The sequence below is a fragment of the Grammomys surdaster genome, unplaced genomic scaffold (assembly GCF_004785775.1).
Source record: "Grammomys surdaster isolate TR1022 unplaced genomic scaffold, NIH_TR_1.0 334, whole genome shotgun sequence".
Taxonomy (NCBI): domain Eukaryota; kingdom Metazoa; phylum Chordata; class Mammalia; order Rodentia; family Muridae; genus Grammomys; species Grammomys surdaster.
The window spans coordinates 4,547,655-4,575,259 of record NW_021604753.1 but is presented as its reverse complement, the minus strand read 5'-3'; the positions used below and the strand labels follow the sequence as shown (position 1 = coordinate 4,575,259).

General features: G+C 40.0%; 1 protein-coding gene across 2 annotated transcripts in view; it reads right to left on the bottom strand.

Annotated features, from left to right (window-relative positions):
- Positions 1-27,605, bottom strand: part of Grin2a (glutamate ionotropic receptor NMDA type subunit 2A) — a 412,474-nt gene that overhangs the window by 40,982 nt on the left and 343,887 nt on the right. For both annotated transcript variants that reach the window (XM_028778371.1, XM_028778372.1), the window contains one exon: positions 25,031-25,191. In XM_028778371.1, coding sequence (XP_028634204.1) covers positions 25,031-25,191 — 161 coding nt within the window. The remainder of the gene's footprint in view (positions 1-25,030; positions 25,192-27,605) is intronic.

The window sequence follows — 27,605 nt, the reverse complement described above, 5'->3', positions numbered from 1 at the left end:
TGTGGTAGCCAGACTCTGGGTTCTCCTGCTTGCTAACATTCCAAAAAGTTATACTCTTAACCTGTTGTTCCTAATTGAAAACAGTGGTATTGTTCAATAAGAAAGAAATTAAATTGCCAGTGTTCTGGGAAGCTAGAGGCTTTGGACGCTGCACCTGGGTTTCTGAGGCTCAAGTTTGGTTTTGTTATGGGTCGGGTTGGGCTTTTTCTCTCTGCAATGAGGAGCTGACAGTATCTGCCCTCAGAGTGTTGTTGGGAACAAAGTAACGTTATATAAGCAAAGTGTGTGCAATGGCCGGCTTACAGCAGATGCTTAAAATGCATAAACACATTCAGTTAAGTTCAGTTTATGGCCAAACTTTTATGCACCCTCTGTAAGAAGTCCAGTTCCAAGTACTTTGCCTGCATTGCCTTCTTCAATTTTTTCCAATGACTATTTCTCTACCTATGCTTAAACACACATTTCTTTTGAAGGGCTGCAGCAGCCAGGATTTTGGGTGTGCCAGGATGAACCCACTCTCTGTCTCTGTGTGTTGCTGATTGTCTGACTAGGGAATCGAGGCAGTGAGCATGAACTTAACTCAACGCCATTTCCATAATTCTAAGTGTGAAAAGCTGAACTGAGATTTAGGAGGATGTCTAGGCTTCAGAGCCCCTAGGATGTAACGACTAAGAAGGTGCTGTGCCATGTACTATTCAGGAGATGTAGATGAGGAGTTAACACTGTAAGCATAGCCAGATACAAAAGGCAAAGCAAGAACAGAGGACAGGGTAAGAGTTTAAAGATGTCTGGCAAGAGATGTCTCTTTTGTCTGTTTCCAAGCAGACACTTACTTAGCACGTAGGTCTGAGGTTAACTGCATCGGATGCTCTTCCTGGATTTAATATACCTTAATTTGTTTGGTAGGTTGTTGCTGAGGGGCACAGGCTCTTGCTGGAAACCAAGGTTGACCACTGAAAGGAGTTTGATTTGGCCACAAGCATTTGAGGGTGCTGAGCTGTGACTGTTGGAGACAAGATTGATGGTACTGAAGGGAGACTGGCAGTGTTGAACTCTGAGCAGCAAAGAGCAGAGGCAGGCCCTGGGGGACTTCATCCTTCAGACCTAAGCGTTCACGTGAGAGGACAGGCCTCATAGATGACAGAGCCTGGTTACCGGTGCTCTCCATCTAAAAGAGGAAACCACCCTCTTACATTCCCAACTAAGTGCTTCTCCGACTGGGCAAGGCTCAAAGGCTAGGGTCTCCCTGGGGTGGGGACAGAGTTCTATCTGGCACCCTGAGGCCAATATCACCTGTTTTGGAAGCTCCACCCCTTTTGTGGCAGATGAGTTGACACTTTTGCTTCTCAATGAGGAGGCTGGAACCCCAAACAACACATACACCCCCACCACCACACACACACACCAGACACACCAGACACACCAGACACACCAGACACCATAGAATCTGTGTAGATGCTACCACTCTCTCCTTGAGAAACTGCTGGTTCTCGGGGAATGCAAATGATTAGAAATGATGATAATTCAGAAGAAGAGGGGGAAATCAGACCTGCAGATATGCAAGGCAACCCAAATAAGGCGGGGTCTCATGAGAGTCTTTAGCAACTTGAACCTGTTCATTTCCTGCAGGGACTTTGACAGCCCTGGAGAGTGACCTTGTCACTTCTGTAGCTTCAACTTGCTTGTATCTATACAATGCCCTTGCAAGGCTGCTCCTAGTCCCAAACCACTTGTTAGAAAATCTGATCTCCTCTATTCCAGTAAAGACTGTACCCCATCAGTGAAGAGACATGAGTCCTTTCTGGGATTAGGACTTCTGTTGCCAGGCAGCCTGATATTTCCTAATCAAAAGCTTCCGGTTTTAGCTCATCATCTTATTCGTGTTTTCAGATACTCTCGGGGTGGAGGGGGGTCTCAGCACATTTAAAGGCTAATTATATAGTTAAAGTTAATTATTCATTCATTAACATTCAAGAAGCTTTTAACAAGACAGTGGCTTGTTCTGATGAATTAATAAATCGTGTGTACGTGTGTGTGTGTGTGTGTGTGTGTGTGTATGTGTGTGTGCGTTTGGAGGACTAGTCTCAAGTGTTATGAAAACAGAAATGTCTCTTTGATGATAACTGAATGCATTTTTTTAAGGTCTCATCAAAGCTTTGCTGGGGGAATGAAAGGAAGAGTCCAGGCTGAGGAGATGGCTTAGTGGGTAAGACACTCGCTATGCAAACTTGAGGGCCTGAGTTCATATTTAGGCTCATATTTCCCAAACATTTTTCTTACATTTATCTATCTACCTATTAATTAATTAATCAGTTAATTAATTAATTGTGTGTATGCATATGTTCACTTGTTTGTGTGTATGTGTGTGTGTGTGTTGGAACTCATGTGGAAATAAAAGTAAAATTTCCACTAGTGGGTCCTCTCCCTTCAACATGGTTTCTGGGGATGAAAACCAGGCAGTGTCATTACCCACTGAGCCATCTTGCAGATTCTAGGCTCACACTTACAAAAAAAGCATATATTTACTTCAGTGGGGTGTGTGTTTGTGTGTGCATCTGTGTATGTGGGTGCCTGTTGAAGATAGGATCGAGCTTTGGATCTGGGATTGGAGTTACAGGCAGCCACTTAGCATGGGTGTTAGGAATGGATCTGCTGTCCTTTAGAGGAGCAACAAGCTTTCATCACTGTTATCTCTCTAGCCCCAAGCTCACGGTTAGTTCTCACTCCGAGTTTATGAGTGCAAACATTGAAATCAGAATTGCACTGGCATTGATTAATTTTATAGTAAATTCCATTAAGCTGATTTAACTCCTAGATCAATATCTTGCATAGTTAAATTGCCCACTCCCTTTTGTATTTTGGAAACTGTTTCTGCTGGAGTCAATTCTTTGTAAATTTCATGAAGATTTGATTCATTGATCAACATTTGGAGCAAAACAAATCCAACTAATTTATGACTCCTTCCATCTAGGATTTTTTTTCTGTAGTTATTATTTCCACCAAGTCTAATTCTCCTGAGTCAAAATTGTGCAAAACTACAAAATTAGCCATGAGGATTCCAGTCATCTATGGATTTTTAATCAATAACAAATTTCATTCTCTGTGCTTTTAGCTGTTGTCAGTTTAATTCTTATTATTTCTACCAAGAACATGCACCATAAATTGGAAGACTTTGTTAGATCCCAGGACCGAAAAACAAGGAATCTGTACATCCAGAAAATGTAAAAGAAAGAAAACATAAATCAGCCACACTCTAGATTGTGCAGGACTTGATGCCAATAGCTCTCCTAAGTCTCAGTATCTAACTCTCCATGGAAGTATAAGAGACCTCACTGACATAGGGAATGGGCCCAGAGCTGTTATTTAACTTGCCAAAAGGCACATAACAAATATGTTAACTAGAGCCAGGGTGTGAAACTGAGTCTTTCTCAATTTATCAAGAAGCCATTCAGAAAGGAGTTGAATTAAAAAATTAGTCAGTTGGCCACAGAAGACTAGAGTTTCAAGAACATATGAAAATCTCTATTAGAAGGAAATGCTTGAGTAAACTACGCTGCATGAGAATGGAGGTTTTTCCAGCATCCCGAGAGGATGAGGGCAAAAACACCCACATACCCAGAAACTCATCAAAACATAGTAATTGAAAACCTCAACCTACTGCTTATAGTTACATAGCATCTGCAGAAATAAAATGTGTAATTATAGGTGGACACATAAGCAGATGTAAATGTGTACAGGAAAGGTCTAAGAGAAATGGACTATACATCAAATCAATGATTATCCAGCCAGGGGTAGTTTGATGTTGGTGCGTGGTCAATGGGATATTTACTCATCTTTGGCTATTTTTTCATTTTGGCTCTGAGAACTGTTTCATAATGAGATGCAGAAAGCATGATGGCCCAGAGCAAAGATCCTAGAATGAGTTCACCTCAGCTCTGAAGTTCACTGGTTCTGTGCTTGAGCAGATAACATAACCAGTGACTCCCTGTCTGTGGAGCAGACATGCCAATCTGCAAACTCAACAGGGTGCTGTGAAAGATCCATGAGGAATGACAGGGAAAGTGTGTGTATTATATTCCAGCAAGACTTGAAAGCCACCCAGCAACTACAAATGAGAGGTACAGGAAACCAGCTGGCACAATGGCCACCCAAGGGTGGGGTCCTCTTACAAGCATCAACACTAGACTCATATGTGTTGTGTCTCCCTGTGGAATACAACCTCATTCTCTCCAGAGGATCTACAGATAGAGCCTGGGAATCACGGCACATGGACGTGGCATATGTCCCAAGATGCCCAAGTGTATACTTCCCTGTATATGATGACATTGGAAACCTGCCAGGAGGTAGTGCTGAAAGAAGCCCATTGTGGTTTTTGTGACTTTCATTGGGTGAATAGTATCAATAGGTGATAAACCAGATCTTTGAAGACATTATTAGCTGAGGATCTTGACATAAAAAATATCCTTAGTATATGATAGCCCTTAAATCAAATGGCCTCACCTTTATAAGAAGAAAAGATACCTAGGGAGAGAAAGCCATGTGGACATGATGACACATAAGAGACAGGTAGCTACAAGCTGAGGGAACTTGAAGACACCAGAATCAGAAGCTGGAAGGGAAGAGGTGAGAAGTATTGTCTACTTGACATCTTGGAAGGAACATGTGTGTTCCCATTGGTACCTTATATTTTTGACTCCGGGTCCCTAGAACCAAGAGAATGCATTTCTGCTTGAAAATCCAGCAATCTGTAAAAAGTGCTTATTTTGAGATAGAGTCTCAGTGTGTAGCCAAGAATAGTTGCAAAGTCATGATCTTCTTGTGTCTGCTTCTCAAGTGATAAGCCAGTGTTTAGATCACAGGTGTGTGCCACAGCCCAGAACCTACCTGCAATTCTCTACAGGAGGAAGATGGTGGGTTTTGCTGAATTTGCAATTAGATCAAGGACTGCCTTGGTCTCACAATGTGCTCTAGATGATTTTATGGCCTGAGGTATCCCCACTAATGAAAGGCTCCTTCCTCCAAAGGCTGATGAGAAGAGATATTGGGAAAAGACCACACAAGGTTGAGACTTGGTGCTATAACCAACCATTTCAAGTCTCTGACAAGTAGAGGCCTGTTTGTAATTTAGCTGTTGGGGGAAAAGGAACCTGTTACTAAGACACAGACAGTCAAGAACTTGGATGCTCTGCTCCTAATCCTACACCTTGTAACAAGCAAGTTTGACCTGTCTCAGCACCATCCCTTTCTCAGGCCAAAAAGAGGGACCACAGGTCAGACACTGAATGCTAGCTCTGCCTCTTTCAGATCTTTGGTCTTGTTGCTGCTTACTTTGTTCCAAACCTCAATCTCTTCTTCAAACAGACAAGTTTCATATTCATCAGAATCAAAAGAAACAACCATAGATTTGAAGCTTTCATGTGGGCTCAGCAGATAGTGACAGGAGACATACCCAAGGAATATGAAATCTGGGCTGGGACAATGGCCCAGTCAGTAAAATGTTTGACTTGTACACAAGAAGACCTGAGTCCATCCTCAGAACCCAGGGCCATTATAATCCCAATGCTGAAGAGTCAGAGATGGGCAGACAGTCTACCTGACATTGAGTTCTAAGCTGGTGAGAGACCCTGTCTCAAAGAACATGGTGGACAGGGCTCCTAGGAAGAATGCCAAAGGTTGACCCCCAGTCTTCACATGCATGTGCATACATATGCATGCCAGCCAGCACACATGCACTCACATGTTTAAAATAAGAATACAGAATCTTCCAGGGAGTTCTTAATTTTTTTGTGTTTCTCAAGAGAAGACATCTGTGTATAGCTCTACTGTTAAGGAATGCAGTTTCATCTGGGGGCTTCACTTGTCTTTTCCATCTCAATGGAAGGAGAACTATTCATTTGAAAATAGCAATGAAAATTTCAAAGAAGGAAGAGAAGTGTTGAAATGAAAACCTCTACAAACTTTGTACCAGCTTTATATAACAATAGGCAATTAGAGCCAACCAGGCTGTGCGTTGTCACAGAGATGGCCACCGTTGTTACTGTATTTAAGTTGTGACTCAAAGTGTTGGCTCTGGAGCAGGACTTATCCTAGATACTGTGCTCCATCCCTCTCTGCCTGTGGCTTATATTTCAGAATAGAAGACAGCCATGTCATGGTCATACAGCCCTGACACAAAGTGTAAATAAAATTATGCTGACCAAGACCTCCCCTCGTCCGAACAGGACCTACACAAGGTCAATAACTGCCCAATAACTGTTGCCTATCGGTAAGAAATACCTCATTGAGTTCCCAAAACAATTCAAAATGTAATAAAATGAGCTTCAAATGGGTGGATAAAGCAATTTGAGTTAAGCATATTCGGATGTGAAACAGTATTAGAGGCTTCAGGGAAAGCCAGGAAACAAATATCCACACCACACACTCTCATAATTGTTGAAGGAGAATCACAAATTGAACTATGAATTTTCAAGTCATAGGCCAAGCATAAAGCCAACCATTATTAGTTGTGAGACACATGTTGTCTATGGGCAAAAGTTTGGCTTAGATATTAAAAGAAAACAATAAAACCAAGGCTGTTAATGGTACAGAGCCTGAGAGATGTGACAAAATGACAAGCTCAACAGACTGCCTTGCATGAAGGCTGTCAACAAGCTTCCAGATGTATCCATTTCACACACACACACACACACACACACACACACACACACACACACACACGCAGATGTACATGGAGTCAGAGGACAGACTCAGAAACTCCACCCACCTCCTTAGGTCTAGGGCTCATCAGATTTGAGTAGGTTAGCTGGGCTGGCAGACCAGTGAGCCCAGGGAGTGGCCTGTCCACCTCCCCAGTGTATATGGCTACACTCTGCTTTCTACATGAGTTCTAGAGATGAGCTCAGGTCCTTGTGCTTACAGGGCAAGCTCTGTACTGATTGACCCATCTCCTCATGGATATATTTCCATTTCATCTCCTTTCTTCCTCTTCTTTCCCTTCAGTCTCCATCTCTGAGTTTACAGAACCGTGAATGCACTTCATTCAATGTCTCCCCCACCTCCAGTTTTCCTATTTTTAACACTTTTTTACGGAGGGCCTTGAAAAATCTTTTAATATTGTTTTTGATAGAGTTTAACAGGAAGTCATTCCAAGGACAAAAAGAAGAAAGATGTCTCTGCTTTCTTGAGTTTTTATTAAGGGGAAAAAAAACCCTAACTGTATGATGTGGTAGCAATTATTTTTGAGCTGTATTTGCAGCGTGGGGGTGGATCTCAGAAACCAGGTCATTGTCGATCTGCTTTTCTCTCGAGATGACGCGATCCCATTTAGAACAGCTCGCTGAGCGCTGATGTCTACGCCCGCTTTCGAACTCAGCAGCTGAAAATGAACCATGCATGCTTGATTCTGTCTGACTGATAAAATATAGCAAGTAGCCCCACTCAGATGGTATCCTTGAAAGAACTTGCTCAGCATAGCAACCATCCTGACGCACCCCACATCTACCTTTCTCTCTACTGTTCCTGCATTGCTGGGCCAGTTTCTTTTGAGAGAAGAAAGAGGGATGCTGTGTTGTATCAACTCTAAGGTCATCTCACAGTATATTATATAAGATGCACATATTATATAGGATCATACAACTGCACTTTCTAATCCTGCCTTAAACACTATTCCTATCCATCTAACTCTCTAGCCAGCATTGCCAAGTGGGAGGCAAGCCTGAGCCCTATGCTTGCTAATTCTACCATACAGTGAGTTTGCTAAATAGCTTGTTGTGCCATCTGTTCATCTTGCTGATTTTCATGTTCTTCTTCTTCGGAAGCAAATAAAATGGTACCTACCTCAGAAATTGTTGAGGACTGAGTAAGGGTTTATGCTCCATTCACTCAGGGCAGCAGCTCACGAACCAGGACATCTTAGTAGGATGCAGATGACATGAAGTGATGGCCAAAGGTTCTTCCAGTTTAATGAATCCAGACTTAAAGTAACATTCTACCACATCCCCAATACCCTGTAGTCTCGTCCTGAATGTCTCCTGCTTTTCCTCATCCTGCCTCCCTAAGAATAGAGATAGCTCCATCTCTTGATATTTAAGAGATTAGCATCTAAAAGCTGGAGGACCATGGATATCAGAATCACAACCCCAGTCCCTGGTAAACATATGCCTCTCTGAATGCCATGGACTTTGAAAACCTGTACCAAAGACTAAAAGATGTTTGCTTTGCTGTGAAGATCTTTCTGCTCTTTCTGGGATGTGTAATCATAGATTTTTTATCATGAAGAATGGTTATAGAGATGTGTCAGTATGTTCTGAACAAGTAAACTTCTTGAGTTTAATCACCAGCACTCAGGTAAAAAAGTTGTGTGTGGTGGTGTATCTTTAACCTCAGTGTGGAGAAGGCAGAAACAGGAGATTCTCTGGGGCTCACAGGCCAGCCAGCTTACCTGAACCAGCTAAGACCCAAGTCCAGGTGAGAGACCACACCTCAAAACCTAGGTGAGAAGGGATGATGCCCGAGGATGTCCTCAGGCTTCCACATGGACTCATATACACATGGGCATTGCACACCCATGAACATGTACACACAACTGGACACACAGATGATCAACCTGAGCTTTGTAGAAACATGAGCTCAGGTAAAAACATGGGCTTAATGCTTTAAAATTGTGCATCAATGATATTGCCAACATAACTGAAATGTAAAATTCAGTTCAGAAAATAAAACATATGTTCAAATCATTTGTGTGGTAAAAGATTAATATATCAATATATCTAGAACCCCTAAAACTCAACACACACGCACACACACACATACATACGCACACACACACACTTTTTAATTTTATTTAAACAGGGACCTTGCAGGACAGAATCATAAAGATAAGAACTAGAATGATGGTTACTGGGATCACAGGAAGGAGAATAGATATTATGTTTCAAGGATTCCAAGTTTGATATTTAAAAGATGAAGAATGAAGAATTGGGGGGAATAGATGGTTTCCTAAGAGAATTTTAGCTTTCAATTTCAAACAACACAGAGTTACCTGAGAAGGGAGCTTCCATCAAGGGATTGCTTAGATCAAACTAGCCAGAGAGCCTGTCTAAGGAGGCCTGTCTTGATTGTTACTTTATATAGCTCGGCCTAGTCTACAGTGGGCAGCACCATTCCTTAGGCAGGTGGTCCTAGATTGTATAAGAAAGTTAACTGAGTATAAGCCAGACAATGAATCAATAAGCAGCATTTATTTATTACTTCTGCTTTTTCCTGTCCTAACTTTCTTCAGTGATGGAGTATCACCTGTTAGTGTGAGCCAAATAGACCCTTTAGTCCTCTAAGTTTCTTTTGGTCAGAGTATTGAATCACAGCAACAGAATAAAACCAGAACGGGTAGCCATGATGCTGGTATCACATCCTGAATGCACTTGATATCACTGACCGTCTTCACTGAAAACAACTAAGATGATAATTTTTATGGTAATTGTATTCTATCACAATCAAAAAAATCAAAAGAAATGATAATCTTCCCTTTAAAGTAATTATTCACTTTGCTGTATATGAAGAGAGACAAAATGTCTATTTGCCTATGGTGTTGGCTGGGAAAGAAATCAAATAGGAACCTGGAAAATGGGGTCTGAGAGCTGAAGAGTTAAGCTCATGAAACACGGTACGTGACTGCAGTGCTTCATGTATCCATGGATGGAAATGTCTTAATGAACCTCATGACTTTGCAGGGATAATATATGCTAATAAAAAATTTAATACAAGAAGAGAAGGAGGTGAGAAAAGTTAGACTTTTACATCAATATCCAAATAACTGGACATTAAAATGGACTAATATAAAACCACCAATTATCCTACTGGGTCTTAAACTACTTGCTCTCTAGAGTTCAAGGGATCGTGTTTCAGTTAAATCTGATACAGGAGCTTTGCCCCCTTACCAACACTTGATGAATGACACAGCATTTGTAAATCTAGATGCTTCAGTCTCATTCAGCTTCTGTCCTCTCTTCTAGAGCAGATGTTCTCAAAATCTAATCATCATGCTTCACTGGAAAAGTTCATTCCTAGGCCCTTCTCATGGGGATTCTGCTCCACCTGGCTCAGGAGGACTTATTTTATTATCATCCCCGCTGCCTTAAATTTAGGCTACTTTGATGGTTAGTTCTGATCACCAACATGATGATCAGATGGACCAAGTTCATGAGGCACACTGCTGGGTGGGTCTATGAGCAGATTTCCAGACAGAATGAGATCACCAGGACTCAACCCTTCTCAATGGTTTGAGGCCATTGGAAAAGGATGAAACTACTAAAGGCCAGGCTTGTCTGCAGGAAGTGTGCCATCCTTTCCTGTCTCAACTCTACTCTGCTTCCTGTCTTCCAGGATGTGGGCATCCCTGCCACACGGCATATCCACATGAAGTGCAAGCTCTGAAATTTCTATCAAAATAATCCTTGACTTCCCAGATTGTTTCTGTAGGTATCTAGTCATACAATCATAAAACAAATATAACTCTGTTTGGAGAACATTGGTCAATAAACCTAAGATCCCTAACAACTCCTCTATAGCTCATCTCGGAAAATCCTACCGATATAAATGCTTACATATCAATTCCTATTTTTTCTGTGGCTTACTTGATAATATCTCTACTTTCATTTATTACAAATTCAAATATACAGAGAAACATAATTTTAAAGTCTTTCTCTGCTTTCCTTCCAGCCTTGATTCATTCTAAAGATAAGCATTTGGTTTGTCTACTGTTTATAAAACTGTCTCAATACAATGTGTTTATGAGACTCCTTTAAATTAGCTGTTATGAAATCTCCCATGCCTCGGAACCACCAGCACCTGGTGGAGGATTCTCATCAAGATAAAGATACACCACAGATACACAGAAAACTCATACAAGGCCCAGGAATCTGCATTTTAGCAAATTATCCTGTGATTTGTATAGTGTTGGCTTATCAGCAAGTCTCAGAAACACCACAAGTTTTTCTTAATCCTTCCTGATTTTTGTCCTGTTTTTTTATGTGATCTGAGTTCTGTCTATGTATATGGTTGATGCAAATAAAAGACTCTCAAGGCTATTTCAGAGATCAAAGTATAAAGCAGCTTTGCTTTTTACATGGAAAACTTGAGACTAAGAGGTGGTCTGGCTTGTTCAAAGAATAAGTAGGATACCTATTTTCCAGAGAGATGGAACATTATATAGATGCCGTATGATGGAAAATGTGTATATGACTATTACTATTATTATTATATTCTTATACTTTAATATATTCAATACTGAAAATAATTAAGAAACATGATGTAAAAATATTGAACAAAATGGACCAAGACCTAAAAATGAAATCAGAAACGATGAAGAAATCACAAAGAGAGGCAACCCTGGAGATGGAAAACCTAGGAAAGAGATCGGGATCTACAGATGCAAGCATCACCAATAGAGTACAAGAGATAGAAGACATAATCTCAGAAGACAGAATATCTTATATATTATAGAAGATATAATAGAAGATATTGATACATCAAAGAAAATGCAAAGTGTTAAAAGTTCCTAACCCAAAACATCCAGGAAGTTTGGGACACAATAAGACCACACCTAAGAAAAATAAGAATAGAAAAGGGAGAAGATTCTCAGTTCAAAGGGCCAGAAAACATCTTCAACAAACTCATAGATGAAAACATTTCTAACTTAAAGAAAGAGATGGCCATAAACATACAAGAAGCCTAGAGAACACCCAATAGATTGGAACAAAAAAGAAAATCCTCCTGACACATAATAATCAAAACACTAAATGTACAGAACAAAGAAATAATATTAAAAGCTTTAAGGGAAAAAGGCCAAGTAACATACAAAGGCGTACCTATCAGAATTACATCAGACTTCTTAATAAAGACTCTAAAAGCCAGAAGATCCTGGACAAATGAATACCCTAAGAGACCACAGATGCCAGTTTAGACTAGTATATCCAGTGAAACTCTCAATCACCACAGATGGAGACACAAAGATATTCCATGACAAAACCAAATTTAAAAAATATCTTTCAACTAATCCAGCCCTACAGAGGATATTAAAACAACAACAACAACAACAAAAAAAACTTCAACACAAGGAGAGAAACTACACAGGAGAAAATACAAGAAATTAATTATCTCAAAATAAACCCCAAAGAAGAGAGTCACACACCTACACACACACACACACACACACACACACACACACCCATACACACACACACACTACCACCTCCGTTAACAAAAACAAAAGTAACTAACAATCATTGGTCTTTAATATATCTCAATATCAATGGACTCAATTCCCCAATAAAAAGACACAGGGTAACATACTGGATATGTAAATAGAATCCATCATTCTGCTGCATTAAAGAAACACACCTCAGCAACAAAAACATACACTACCTTAAAGCAAAGGGCTGAAAAAAGGTTTTCTAAGCAAACATTCCAAAGAAACAAGCAGGAATAGCCATTGTAATATCCAATAAAATAGACTTTCAACCAAAAATAATCAATAAAGATGGGGAAAGACACTTCATACTCAGACTCAGGGAAGGAAAATTCTACCAACATGACATCTCATTTCTGAACATCTATGCCCCAAATACAAGGGCATCCACATTTGTAAAAGACACCTTACTGAAGCTCAAAGTGTGCATTGAGCCTCACACAATGATAGTGAGGGACTTCAATTTCCAAATCTCACTAATGGACAGGTTATTGAAACAGAAACTAAGCAGAGACACAGTGAAACGAACATAAGTTATTAACCAAGTGGATTTGACAGATATCTACAGGATATTTCACCCCCAAATCAAAGACTGTACCTTCTTCCAAGCACATCATGGGATCTTCTTCAAAACTGACCATATAATTAGACACAAAACAAGCCTCAACAAATATAGGAAGACTGAAATAATCTCATTGATTTTATTAGTTCACCATGGACTAAGGCTGGACTTCAATAACAACAAATGACAATAGAAAGCCCACATACTCATAGGAACTAAACAACTCTCTATTCAATTTTAACTTGGTCAGGAAAGAAATGAAGAAATTAAAAACTTTCTAGAATTCAATGAAAATGAAGGAAAAGCATACCCAAACTTATGGGACACATTGAAAGCAGTGTTAAGAGGAAAAGTTACAGCACTAAATGCCTTCATAAAGAAATTGGAACTAGGAAAGTAACGGTATACCTGAAAGCTCTAGAAAAAAAGGAAGCAAACACACCACAAGGTGTAGATGGCAGGAAGTAGTCAAACTCAGGGCTGAAATCAGTAAATTAGAAAAAAAAAGAGAACAATACAGAGAATCAACAAAACCAAGAGCTTGTTTTTTGAGATAATAAACAAGATAGAAAAACACTTAACCAAACTAACTAAAAGGCACAGAAAAAAATACTCAAAATAACAAAATCAGAAATGAAAAGGGAAACAAAACAACAGAAACTAAGGAAATTTGAAAAATCATCAGATCTTACTACAAAAGCCTATACTAAACAAAACTAGAAAATTTAGATAAAATGAATGATTTTCTAGACAGACATCATGTACCAAAAATAAATCAAGATCATGTAAACTATCTAAACAGTTCCATAAGCCTTAAAGAAATAGAAGCAGTGATTAAAAACTTCCCAACTGAAAAAAATGTCAGGGCCAGAAGGTTTTAGTGCAGAATTCTATCAGATCTTCAAGGAAGATCTAATAGCAATACTCCTCAAACTATTTAACAAAATAGGAACAGAAGAAACACTGTGTAATTCATTCTATGACGCCACAGTTACTCTGATACTACGCAAAGACCCAACAAAGAAAGTAAACTTCAGACCATTTTGCTTATAAATATCAATACAAAAATATTCAATAAAATTCTCACATACTGAATCCAAGAACATTATTCACCATGATCAAGTGAGCTTCATCCAAGGGATACAGAGATGGATACAATACATAAAAATTTATCAGTGTAATCCATTATATAAACAAACTCAAAGAAAAGTCACATAATCATCTCATTAGATTCGGAAAAAGCCTTTGTCAAAATCCAGCACCCCTTCATATTAAAAGTTTTGGAGAGATCAGGAATACATAGCACATACCTAAATATAATAAAAGCAATATACAGCAAACCAACAGCCAATATCAAATTAAATGGAGAGAAGCTTGAAGCAATCTCACTAAAACCAGGGACAATACATGGCTGCCCAGTCTCCCTCTACCTATTCAGTGTAGTACTTGAAGTTCTAGCTACAGCAATTAGACAACAAAAGGAGGTCAAGGGGAACAAATTGGAAAGGAAGAAGTCAAGGTATTACTATTTTCAGATGATATGATAATATACCTAAGTGGGCCCCAAAATTATATTGAGGGAACTTCTACAGTTGATAAACTTCAACAAAGTAGCCAGGTATAAAATTAACTCAAACAAATCAGTTGCCTTCCTTTATACAAATTATAAACAGGTTGAGAAAGAAATTAGGGAAATGACCCTTCACAATAGCCACATATAATATAAAATATTTTGGTGTAACTCTAACCAAGCAAATGAAAGTTCTGTATGACAATAACTTCAAGTCTCTCAAGAAAGAAATCAAAAGAAGACCTCAGAAGATGGAAAAATCTCCCAGGCTCATGGATCAGTACGATTAACATAGTAAAAATGGCCATCTTACCAACCGCAATTTACAGAATCAATGCAATCCTCATCAAAATTCCAACACAATTCTTCACAGACATGGAAAAAGTAATTCTCAACTTCATATGGAAAAAACTGAAAAGCCAGGATAGACAAAATAACTCTGAACAATAAAAGATCTTCTAGGGGAATCACCATCCTTGACCTCAAGCTGTACTACAGAGCAATAGTGATAAAAAACCTCATGGTATTGGTACAGAGACAAACAGGTCAATCAATGGAATAAAATCGAAGACCCAGAAATAAACCCACACACCTATGGACACTTAATCTTTGACAAAGAAGCCAAAATCATACAATGGGAGAAAACAAACAAACAAAAAATCATCTTCAACAAATGGTGCTGATCTAACTGGCAATCTACAGGAAGAAGAATCCAAATTGATCCATTTTTATCACCCTGCATAAAGCACGAATCCAGATAGATCAAGGACCTCAACATAAAACCAGATACACTGAATCTAATAGAAGACAAAATGAGAAATGACCTTGAATGCATCGGCACAGAGGAAAATTTCATGAACAGAACATCAATGGCTTAGGCTCAAGACCAGCAATTGCTAAATTGGATCTCTTGAAACTGAAAAGCTTCTGTAAGGCAAAAGACACTCTCAATAGGACAAAAATGGCAACGTATTGATTGGGAAAAAAATCTTCACTAACCTTACATCTGCAAGAGGGATAATATCCAAAATATGTAAAGAACTCAAGAAGTTAGACTCCAAAAAACCAAATAACCCAATTTAAAAATGATGTACAGAGCTAAACAGAGAATTCTCAACAGAGGAGTCCTGAATGGCTGAGAAACACTTAAAGAAATGTTAAACATCCTTAGTCATCAGGGAAATGCAAACCAAAATGACCCTAAGATTCTATCTTACACCAACCCAAATGGCTAAGTCCAAAATCTCAAGTGACAGCACATGCTGACAAGGATGTGGAGAAAGAACACTCCTCCATTTCTGGTAGGATTGCAAGCTGGTACAACCATTCTGGAAATCAATCTGGTGCTTTGATTATATCACTCCTGATGTGGGGTTGGGGTAGAGGACCCTTTAAAAATTCCCAGAGACCTGGTCTATGAGAGGATCCCAGGACTCAATGGGAGTGACCTTAGCCAAAATGCCTAACAGTGAGGAGATGGAACCTGAAGAGATCACCTCCAGTATAAAGACAGGGCCCCCAGTAGAGGGGTAGAGTTATGAACCCACCTTCAAAATTTTTGACCCGGAATTGTTCCTGTCTAAAAGAAATGCAGGGACAAAAATGGAGCTGAGACTGAAGGAAGCTGCCCAGTGACCAGCCCAACCTGGGATCCATCTCATGGGTGGACACCAAAGCCTGACACTATTACTAATGCTATGTTGTGCTTGCAGACAGGAGTCTAGCGTGGCTGTCCTCTGAGATGCTCTTACCAGCACCTGACCAGGCAGATGCAGATGCTTACAACCAACTACTGGACTGAGGTAGGGGAGCCCTGTGGAAGAGTTACAGGAAGGATTTAAGGAGCTGAAGGGGATGGCAACCCCATAGGAAGACCAACAGTGTCAACCAACCTAGATCCCTGGGAGCTCCCAGAAACTAAGCTAAGCCAGCAACCAAGGAGCAGACACAGGCTGGTCTGAAGCCCCCGGACAGATATGTAACAGAGAACTGCCTTGTCTGGCTTCAGTGGGAGAGTGTGTTCCTAATACTGTAGAGACTTGATGCCCGCGGGAAGGGAGATGCCCATGTGGGGGGTGGAGCACCCTCTCAGAGGCAAATGAGAAGGGGTGAGGAACTCTAGGAGTGAGGACCAGAGAGGCAACATTTGGGATGTAAATAAATAAAATAAGTAAAATAAATAAATAATCGACTGTATAAGTAATTAAACTAAAATGGAAAAAAATACAAGAAATTTATTCTATACCTTCTGGATAAATGAAGATTTTTGAATTATAAGTCAAAAGTCAAAAGCCATAGTAATGATTAACATACAAAAAATAAAATACATGTGGAAGAAATATTTTCCACAGGATCAAAATTGATGAACTAGTTAAAAAAATATTTCTTTTCAAAAAAAGTGAATTACTGATGACTCTTGGAGATATATATATATTCAAACTCACTTATAACAAAAATGTCCAAATTAAAATATATGTCAGTGCAAGCTGTACTTAGTAGGAACTGTTCAGAAGGTTAACTGGGAATTGTGCTGGTAACCACCTTACAGAAATAGACTTTCACTTACAGGATAAATATTAAAAAAAAAAAAACAATTTCTCAGCATCTGCCAAAATTAAAATTATATGTAATGTTTGACCAACTATTTCAAGAAATTGGTTAATTATTTATCCATACACATGACATGTATGGATAGCCTCCATTGGAATATTATTTGCAATAGCAAAATATAGGAGATGACTTAACTCTCTATTAATAGGGTATCAGATAAATCCAACATGGCTCCTTTAAAGATGAAAGCTTATGCATTGACATAGAACAATCTGGAAGATGCCAGGGGATAGAAGATAGAGTAAGTGTATTTGGTTACTGTGGAGGGAGAGTCCAAGGCAGACGAAGAACAGCATGGAAAGAGAATTTAACTGTTCGTTTTTCATGTATGTTCTCTGTTTTGAGTAATACAGGGGATTGAACCTAGTTCTTTCATGCTCTATCACTGCCCTATATCCCTAGCCCTCTTTTTACTTTTTATCTGGAGACAAGTTATCACTAGGTTGCCCAGGGTAGTCTTGAACTCATTTTGTAAAGGCAAGCCTCAAAATTATGTTCTTCCTGCAAAACTGGGATAATAGACCTGCAACATTAGACCCAAGTATTGATTTTTTTTAATTTTTGAAATATACAAATATATTATCTATTCAAATGTTAATTTATTCAAACAATTAACCATGGAGTCTGTTCAAAACCCACGTGGTTTCTACCAGCATTAATCCCAGTGAGTGCAGATCTTCATGGTGGAGCCCTGCTGAGCTCTCATCCCTAACAACCTATCATACAGTTGCCACTGAAGGAATAATTCATATCCCTTTAGGTCCTGCTTCTGGATTTGAAGGAACACCCCAAAGCAGCTCTTACATGGGAGATCGAACACATGGCAGACCACCATCTACTCATGTTGTCCAAGATGGATGTCATAATTATTATATGACTTTCAGAAAACAATTTGTATAATTTGTAGCCTTGTCTGGTTTCTGCTTCTGTATTTTTTTTTAAATATTACATACATTTTAAAAACTAAGGAAAATAACCCATTTTGAGTTCTGAGCAACAAATGGACAACAAGGACCCAGACAGCCTTCAGTGACAACATCCATGCTGTGTTCATGCTCTGTCCGTCCATTTGAAGCAATACTATAGATATTTGTGAAAAGAACCTTTAGGAAAAGTCTCATGCCATGGCTAAGTTTTAAAGTCATAAAAATTCCTTTGTGGTATATGCTAAAATTGAATCTATATACAATCTGTGCCCCAGCAATTCCCACAAAAATTATGTGTAAAATAAGGCACATACAAGGGTAATTGTAGAAAGGTATCCATAGCACTCCAAGGAGGACAGTACTCATGCATTCACCAAGACTGAGAAGGACAGATAAACTTGTCAAGTGTGTGATCATGAGACTCTACACTGCGATGAGAAATGAGACCTAGGACTCATTGCAAGATCCTCATACTCAGAATGCTGTGCTAAAGAAGAAAGACAGAAAAGTGGAACAAGCAGATTGATGTTATTTATGGGTTCTAATAGCAGGAACTGACCTTCAGCTTTGGAAGTGACAAGAGTTGTTGAAAGATACTATTAAAGATGGCGTGGATGGCTACTGCTATGAACCACTAACCTACAACACCAGTTAGTACAGAGCCATCGAAAAATTTATTTAATATCCAACTTTTTGTGTTGTTATGCATTTAAAAAGTTTTATTTTAAAATCATTCCAAGCCAGAACAAGCTATATGTGAGTTTTGTGTTAGTCATGGGCTTAACGTTGGGAGAAATGTTCTTCCTGTCTGTGCTAAGATACTGATCAAATTGAAAGTACAGACCTGAGAGGGGAGAATGGTCTCTGACAATATTCATGAGGAACTGTGCAGAGATCTGGGTTTAGTTTGACAGGGTCAAGGGGCTTCTTAGTTCCCCCAAAGTAAGATGCAAGAGGAAGCAGCTGACAACCTGTGAGGAGACTTCAGTCACATGTCAGACTCAGAAATCCCAGATGACTGAGATCCCCACCGAAGCTAATTTTCTAGATAATCAAAACTTCTCTCATTATAAAACTCCTTCATTTAAAATGAAATCATTTTAATGGAATCCTTCTAAATTGTATTTCACACATCCCTGACTTTTTGAAGATGTGCAAATGGAATTTAACCTTTGTAACAAATGACAGCAATAACAATAAGTACCTTCTTATGCCAGGTGCTACCCAAAATGCTCTCTCTAAAACATTCATCCATCTTGTTTGTCACAGAATTCTTATGAATTAGGTCCTTTGATTATTCTCACTTTAAGTTTGAGTCTCAGGATGATTAAAGAAAGGTCACACACAAAAATCACAGAATTAATAGTAGAAAGAGGCAATGCCTGTCTGCAGAGCCTAAGCTCGTGACCACTGAATGTGGTAGTTTTCTCTCTCTTATATGTGGAGGCGTGAGGATGAGTACATTCATTTGTGTCACATAAATGTGGCAGCCAGGGCTCAGTGATGGATTGTTCTAGTGTTCCCTACCTTATTTGTTGAGACTGGGACTCTCCCTAGCCTGAGCTCACCAAGTGAACAAGGCTGACCAGACCAGAAACTTCCTACCCACCACCATCTCCTCCACCACCATCACCTCTGCCACCACCCACCACTACCACAACTATGACTATACTAGGATTTCAAATGCCACCATATCTGGCTTTAAAACAAACAAACAAACAAACAAACATAGATTCTTTTGGATCAGATCCAAGTATTCATGTTTGTGTGGCAAATGCTTTAACCAGCTGAATCAACTCCTCACCCTGTGGTGTCTTTCTGTGTGTCTTTATGTGCACTTGTATATGCAGATGCACTTGCCTATGAGTGCTGTGGGCTCCAGAAACTGACCTGACTACAGCTGCTTCTGACTGCTGCATCTAACACTGGAGACCAATACTGAGGCCCAGATATAACACCATTCTCCAAGGTGACCAGCCAGCAATCTGGTTCTAGGTTGACTACATCGGACTACTTTCTTTATGGAAAGGACATACTTTGTCATTACTGGAGTAGATACTCATTCTGATTTGCCTTCCCTAATGTAATGCTTCTGCTCAGGCACTTATTGACTCTATGGACTTATAGAATGCCTTCTCCATCATCATGGTATTCCATGGAGAATAGTTTCTGACCAAGGAACTCATATCACAGCTACTGAAGTTTGATAATGGGCCCATGATCATGGAATGCACTGGTCTTACTTTGTTTCCCACCATCCTGAAGCAAATAGCCTGATATAAAGAAGGAATGGCTTTCAAAGTCATAGTTACAATGACAATTGGGTGGCAACAGCCTGGAGGGCTGAGGCAGGATTCTCTAGAATGTGGTATATTCTTTGAGTCAGTGGCCAAGATATGCTATGGTTTTTCCAACACCAGGATCCTCAGGTCCAAGAATCAAGGGGTGGAAGGAAGAATAGCTCCTCTTACTATCACACCTAGTGACCCACTAGGAAAATTTTCTTCCTGTTCCTGAGACCTTATTTTCTGCTGGCCTAAAAGTTTTGGTTCCAGAGGTAAGACATGTTCCTGTCAGGAGCCACAACAAACATTCCACTGAATTGTAAGCTCAGACTTTCTACCTGGCCACTTTGGGCTTCTGATGTCCTTAAGTGAACAGGCTAAGAAAGGAGTTAGGAGGGATGATTGATCCATGCTACCAAGGGGAAATTGAATTGCTTTTCTACAAAGGAGATAAGAAAGATTATGCCTGGAGTCTAGGATATCCTTTAGGGCGTGTCTTAGTTAGGACTTTATCATTGTGAAGAAACACCATGACTAAGGCAACTCTTATAAAGAACATTTCACTGGGGCTGGCTTACAGGATTAGAGATTCAGTCCATTATCATAGCAGAAAGCATGAAAGTGTCCAGGAAGGCATGGTGCTGGAGGAGCCGAAAGTTCTATATCTTGTTTCAAAGGCAAACAGGAAAAGACTAGCTTCCATGCAACCTGGAGGAAAATCACTCATTACCCACCCCCCACAGTGACACACTTCCTCCAACAAGGCCACACCTCCTAATAGTGCCACTCCCTGGGTCAAGCATATTCAAATCACCACATTTCACACTCTGGCCCTCAAAGGCTTGTTCAAATACATGAGTCTACTGGGGAGAGGGGCAGTATATATCTAGTCATAGCATAATGCAAAATATATGCAGTTCAACTTCAAAAGTCTCCATATTCTATAGCAGTCTCAACATTGTTAGAAGTCCAAAGTTCAAAGTCTCTTCTGAGATTCATGCAATCTCTTAACTGTAATCCCCTATAAAATCAAAATAGAAAAGCAGATCACATACCTCCAACATCATAGGATATATATATATATTACCATTCCAAACCTTCATAGTGAAGAAATACTGGACCAAAGCAAGACCAAAAACTAGCTGGGCAAACTACAAACCACATCTCCATGTCTGATGTTCAACTTCTTTCAGCTTTGTTGGCTACAACGCAATTCTTTTTCTTGGGCTAGTTCCACTCCCTGTTAGCAGCTTTCCTCAGCAGGTATCCCATGGCTCTGGCATCTCTAACATCTTAGGGTTGCCAAAGCAACTTCAAAGTTTTTTATTTCAATTTCTGGGATGTACACATGATCTTCTGGACTCCTTCAAAGGGCTTGGGTCACATCTCCAGCTCTGCCCTCTGTAGAGCTCTAGGCTCTGGTTAACTCCATCTCACTGCTGCTGCTGCTGCTCTTGGTGACCTTCCCATGGTACTAGCATTCCCAATACACTGGGGTCTTCCACTGCAATGAGGCTTCACCAATAGCCTCTCATAGGCTGTCTTCATGATGCCAAGCCTCAGCTTCTTTGCATGACCCCTTCAGGCCTGAGCTGTCAACTGCAACTGAGGCTATATCTTCATCAATGGCCTTTCTTGGCCTCTTACACTGCCAAGCCTCAGCTGCTTTCCACGACCCCTTCAAGCCTTCAAACCAATACCACCTGGGTGATTCTTACACATTACCAAGTCCAGTTGCAACACAGGGTACAACCTTGGCTATGTCTGTAACATGGCTTCTTTGTGCTCTCAGAAAATATTTCCCAGAAAATTTCACCTTGGTGATACTGGTCTCTTCCTAATCACTGTTAATTTCTTAGCTCCAGATAACCAGCATTAATTGTCCCAGTAGTACCTTCTATTTTTGTCTCTAAAGCCAGGGACACATGGCCAAACTGCTGAATTCTGCTGCTTTCTGGAGCTGGAACATAGCCATCTTATTCTATTATACTATCACCAGCTTTCTGTTTCTTGACTCCTTCACTCTGTAAGCTTGGCTGTCATGGAACTTGCTCTGTAGACAGACATTCAACTCAGAGGTCTACATGGCTCTGTCTACTGAATGCTGAGATTAAAGGTGTGTATCACTACACCTGGACTTAAGCTTTTCTCTACTTGGAATTTGCTCTGTGCCAGGCTGGCCTTGAACTCAGATATCTGCTTGCCTCCATCTCCTTGGATTAAAGGCAAGTACATACTACCATACCTGGACCTGATCTTTTCATGGCCACTATTCCTCCATATGCAGATCAAACGTCTGTCCTCCATTTCTGGATTGTAGTTCATTCCAGAATAAATGTACAAATGAAAACAACAATCAGGTAATAATCTCTAACATGACATAACTATTCCTTGTTCAACTACAAACACACAAACAATAAGCTTAGCTGGGTAGGATCTTGCCCCAAGGTCACGACTTTCCTTAAACATAGGATTCAGCTCCATTTCACTTCCTGAGGCCCCTTTAATAATTAAACCATACAGTTTGTATTTTTTCTTTTTAATCTTGCTATGCTTTATTAGAATGCCCTTCATTAACGTAAACCAAAGTCTAAATTTGGTTGATTTGAGACCTCTTTTGCCAATGCAATGAATCTAAATCTGTTTGGCTTAGCCTCTGGTTTACTCTTCAGACATGGACAAAAACAATGACATTTTTCACCAAAACACCCTCAGCACCAATGTTTTTCATATTCCTACTAGATGTCCCATTAAGTCCCACTTAAAGCATTTCATCCTTTTCCAAATCCAAAAATCCCAAAAATCCACATTCCTCCAAACAAAAATGTGGTCAGGCCTATCACAGCAATATCCAACTCCTGGTGCCTAGCTTAGTTAGGACGTTAGCGATGTGAAGAGAACCATGACCAAGGCAATTCTTATAAAGGACATTTCTCTGGAGCTGGCTTACATGTACACTGGTTCAATCCATTATCATGGTAGAAAGCATGACAATGTCCAGGCAGGCCTGGTGCTGGAGGAACTGAGAATCCTAAGGAGAAGGCTGGCTTCTAGGCAGCTAGAAGGAAGGCCTCTTAAAGCCCAAGCCCACAGTGACACACTTCCTCTAACAAGGCCCCACTTCCTCGGCCAAGTATATTCAAACATCCAGGAATAAAGGCATTTATCACTCTGCCAGGAAAAGAGAAAAGACCTGCTGGGTTACTTACTGAAGGGAGAGGAAATACAGAATGGGTAGTAGAAGAAAGTAGTTATTAATACCATCTAAGGATGTTACCAGTTGCCAAAATGAGAATTATAATTGACTTGAATGTTTCTGTCATATTTTGTTAGGAATGTGTTTGTACAGATATTTGTGTTTTCTTCCCTTAATTTCTTTATCATGTAATATAACATCAATTAAGAAAATATCAGTGGTTATTATAGCTGAGTTTTAGATACTCAAGGGACATCACCACCCATTTTAAAATGTATAATGTGTTTACAGTTGTACAAGTAATGTCAGGCATACTTATGAGCTGGTTGTTTTCATTTGCAAATGAAAATATAACATAAGGAGATATGATTGCACATCAAGTTGTCAAGGTGTTAATTTGTAACGACTCTTCTTGGTTGTCAACTTGACTATATCTGGAATTAACTAAAAACCAACTGGCTGAGAACACCTGTGACAATTTTATTTCTTAATTAAATAATTTTAAGTAGGAAGACCCACATTTAATCCAGATCTTTTGAGGTAGAAAGATACACATTTAGTCTGGGCCACACTTTGTCCTGGCAACCTATGTAAAGAACATGGAAGAAAGAAGCTTGTTCTCTTTGCCTTCTTGTTCTTGCTGAACAAGACCAAGCTGAGGACCAGCTGAGGCATCCAATGTCATGGACTGAACAATTACTGTATACTTAGACTTTCCATTTGTAGACAACCATTGTAGGACTAACTGGACAACAGCCTTTAAGCCATTTTAATAGATTCTCTCTCTCTCTCTCTCTCTCTCTCTCTCTCTCTCTCTCTCTCTCTCTCTCTCTCTTTCTGTATGTGTGTGTGTGTGTGTAAACTTATATATGACTAAAGACACATACATATGTATGTATATGATGAGTGTCAATGCACTCATATGAGGAAAATACCCAAACCAAGAAGCCATCCCAAAATTAACAGAGAAAATCTTTCCTGAAGGTGGTACTTACAGAGCCAGGGTTGGTGTCAGGATCGTCAGCCTGAGTGGACATCTAGAAAACCTTGACTAATACAGCTTCATTCTCCCATGTCAATGGGTAGACCAGAACTCTGGCTGTGTCTTTAGAAAGCATTTGAATTCTTATCTCTTTCCTTTCTTATTTTCTTTCTCCTCACACCATTCTTTATTCAATGTCTCCTGGGTGAAATTAGGACTTTTTTCATTCTAGGCACAGACTTTGCCTATGAGCATCATCCTCAGCCACCTTCATCAATATTGTACTGTCAACCTGTTACCAGTACTTTACCCTCCCCAAAATAAGCTAATGGAAATCTAGTTTTCCTTTCTTTAAGCTCTCAACCTTTTTAGGTCTTTCTACTTGACTAAGATATCCCATAAAGTTGGACCAACCTCTTTATCAGTTTAAGGAACCCCTCTGGGTTTTTAGAATTTCCATACTTTGTGGGTTGCTTTCTCTTAACAGGAAGCCTTCGATGTTCATCAGATTAACACAAACACTCCTCTGCTGGGGGCCATCTAGCCCTGGGTACCTCTCCAGAAAATTTGCACAGATAAACACCAAGCCACACAGAGTCTGTTTCTGTCAGATTTAAAGACCTGATGCCTGCTGAGAAGGAACGAGTGTTCTTACCCAGTTTTCAAGCTGACCAAGGCATCCTCTACTCCCCTCTGGTTGAATCTGGTCATGTACTGGTGCATGTAGGGGTAATTGTTACGGATATTCCTCTCTGTACTTCCATTGGGTACTGTCCCAAATCGGAAAGGCGGAGAATAGTCATGAGGTCTCTGGAACTGGAGGGGGAAGTTAGGGGAGGGAAAGGTGAAAGGAAGAGAGAGAGAAGAAAAGAGTAAGCATTCATTCATCCACACAGTGGCAGGTAAACATGTAGCAGTAAAGAACAGCAAAAGACATTTGCTCAGACCCTTCGTGCTCAGCCACATCTTGCATGGGTCTGTGATCTCTAGGGAAGCGACAGCATCTAGCTTGTGCTTCTGTTTCCATTTTCTATTCTGTTCACCAGAAGCAAGAACAGGGCTTAGTCTGTTGCTCAATGAACATTTGCTGGGGATAGCTTTCCTGTGCTATTAAAGAGACTAGCACCATGCTTAGGCACATAGTTGGCACCAAGATACACTGCAGGAATTCAGGATCTACTTTATCCAAAGTCATTTATGTTTTATGACAGTCTTTCCTTCTGTGATTACTACCAATCATACCTTGCTCTCAGCTCCAGAAAATGGCCATAAGCTATGACACATTCATCCTCCATCGATCATTTACACAGGCAGTATTTATGGAGTCGTAACAGTGCCAGCCACAACGCCTGGCTTATGGAAGACCCCTGGTAAGTTTGGGATCCAAAGCCTCCAATGACTGCTTCCAGGGTACTCAGGTTTCACGGAAGTTTCCTATGTTCCATGATTCTTTGCTGATTAACTGACTGATACTACATATTAGCGTGTATGCATGCTTGCATGCATGTGTGTGCATGCTTGTGTGTGTGTATTTATGTGTGTGTGTGTGTGTATGTGTGTGCAGGTACATATCAATCTTAGATGTCATTCCTCAAGATAAAAATCTACCTTGTGTTTTGATGCAGAGTCTTTCACTAAACCTGGAACTTTCCAAACAGTTTAGTGTGGATGGACCTCTGGGAAGTGAAACTTGGGTCCTCACACATGCAAGGCACTTGACTGACCAAGCCATCACTCTAGCCCCATGTTCGCAGCCTTAAAACACTTTATTGGGATAATTTGAATTGTACACAATAACAGGTTTTGTTAGGATATTTTATTATGTACAAAATGTACTTAGATCATGTTTTAGAGGATTTGATCCGATTAAAAATCAGTTGGTATAGCCTGCATCCTAAATATACAATTGTCCCTAAAGACAGCACAGGCAGAGGCCATGAGACTTAGCTGAGACTCTGTCCCTTCCCAACTAGGGACCATGAGTAAGTCATTTCATGCCATCCTGTCTCCTGTCTGTCTTTCAAACCTGCAATATAGACCATACCAGCAGTTCCCTTATAGAGTTATGAAAACTGAAGAACATTCACCAAATTGCAGTAGTCAAGAAAGCATCAGAAACTAATACGTTAGTAATTCTTGTTCATTGTGGGCAAAAACAATATGAAACTCGAAGGTAATGGTCACAACAACCCATGTTTTATCAGTTCAGTTATTTTGTAATGACTGACATTTCTCCAGAGCTTACAAGGGGATAGCAGTGTGCTCAGACTTCTAAAGGTATTGGTCATGCGACCTGACAACAACAGCTCAGCTATGAGATTAATCTTACAGTGCCACTTTGTATATGAGGAAACTGAGGCTTCAATTATATGACCTGTGTAAAAAGTGGGCACGGTGGTACACATCCATATCAGAGCATTCAGGCTGAGGCAAGAGGGTCACAAGTTCAAGACTAACCTGGTCCACACATCAAGATACTGTCTCAAAAGTTCATAAAATATTCATGAGGACCTGGAGATTCTGAAAGGGTAAGAGAATTCCCAGCAAACCAGCATCAGTCCTTGGACCACAGTCCATGGGGTCTCTTCAACTGGCAGGTCTGCCTGCTTTCCACAAAGTAGAACATCCAGAGGATGTATCCAAATTTACTCAATATAGAGATCAAACAGAGGTGCTAGTCTTGCTTGCAGAACTCCCACTTCTTTTTACTGTTAATTATAAGCTCTAGATGAAAATCATTTTTCCTAAATGAGACATGCTATAGCAGAATTGGCAGCAGTAACTGGGTCTGGGATAGGGGGCATCCATTGTCTCATTTAAAGTCTCCTGCCTGGATAAGTTTTGCACTGTGTGCGTGCGTGCATATGTGCATGTGTGCGTGTGCGTGTGCGTGTGTGTGTGTGTACATATGTATATGGCATGCATGTGCATATAATATATATGTATATGGCATGCATATGCATATAATATATATGTATATGGCATGCATATGCATATAATACATATGTATATGTATGTGCGTGCATTGCGTATGTTTGTGTGTGCATGTATGTATATGTATATATGTATGTGTGTATATGTATATATGTGCTCATTCACATACATATATTATGTGAATGCATGTATTGTATGCATATATGCACATGTGTGCATGTTGGTATGTGTGTGTGTGCATGTGTGTATGAGAGAGAGAGAGAGAGAGAGAGAGAGAGAGAGAGAGAGAGAGAGAG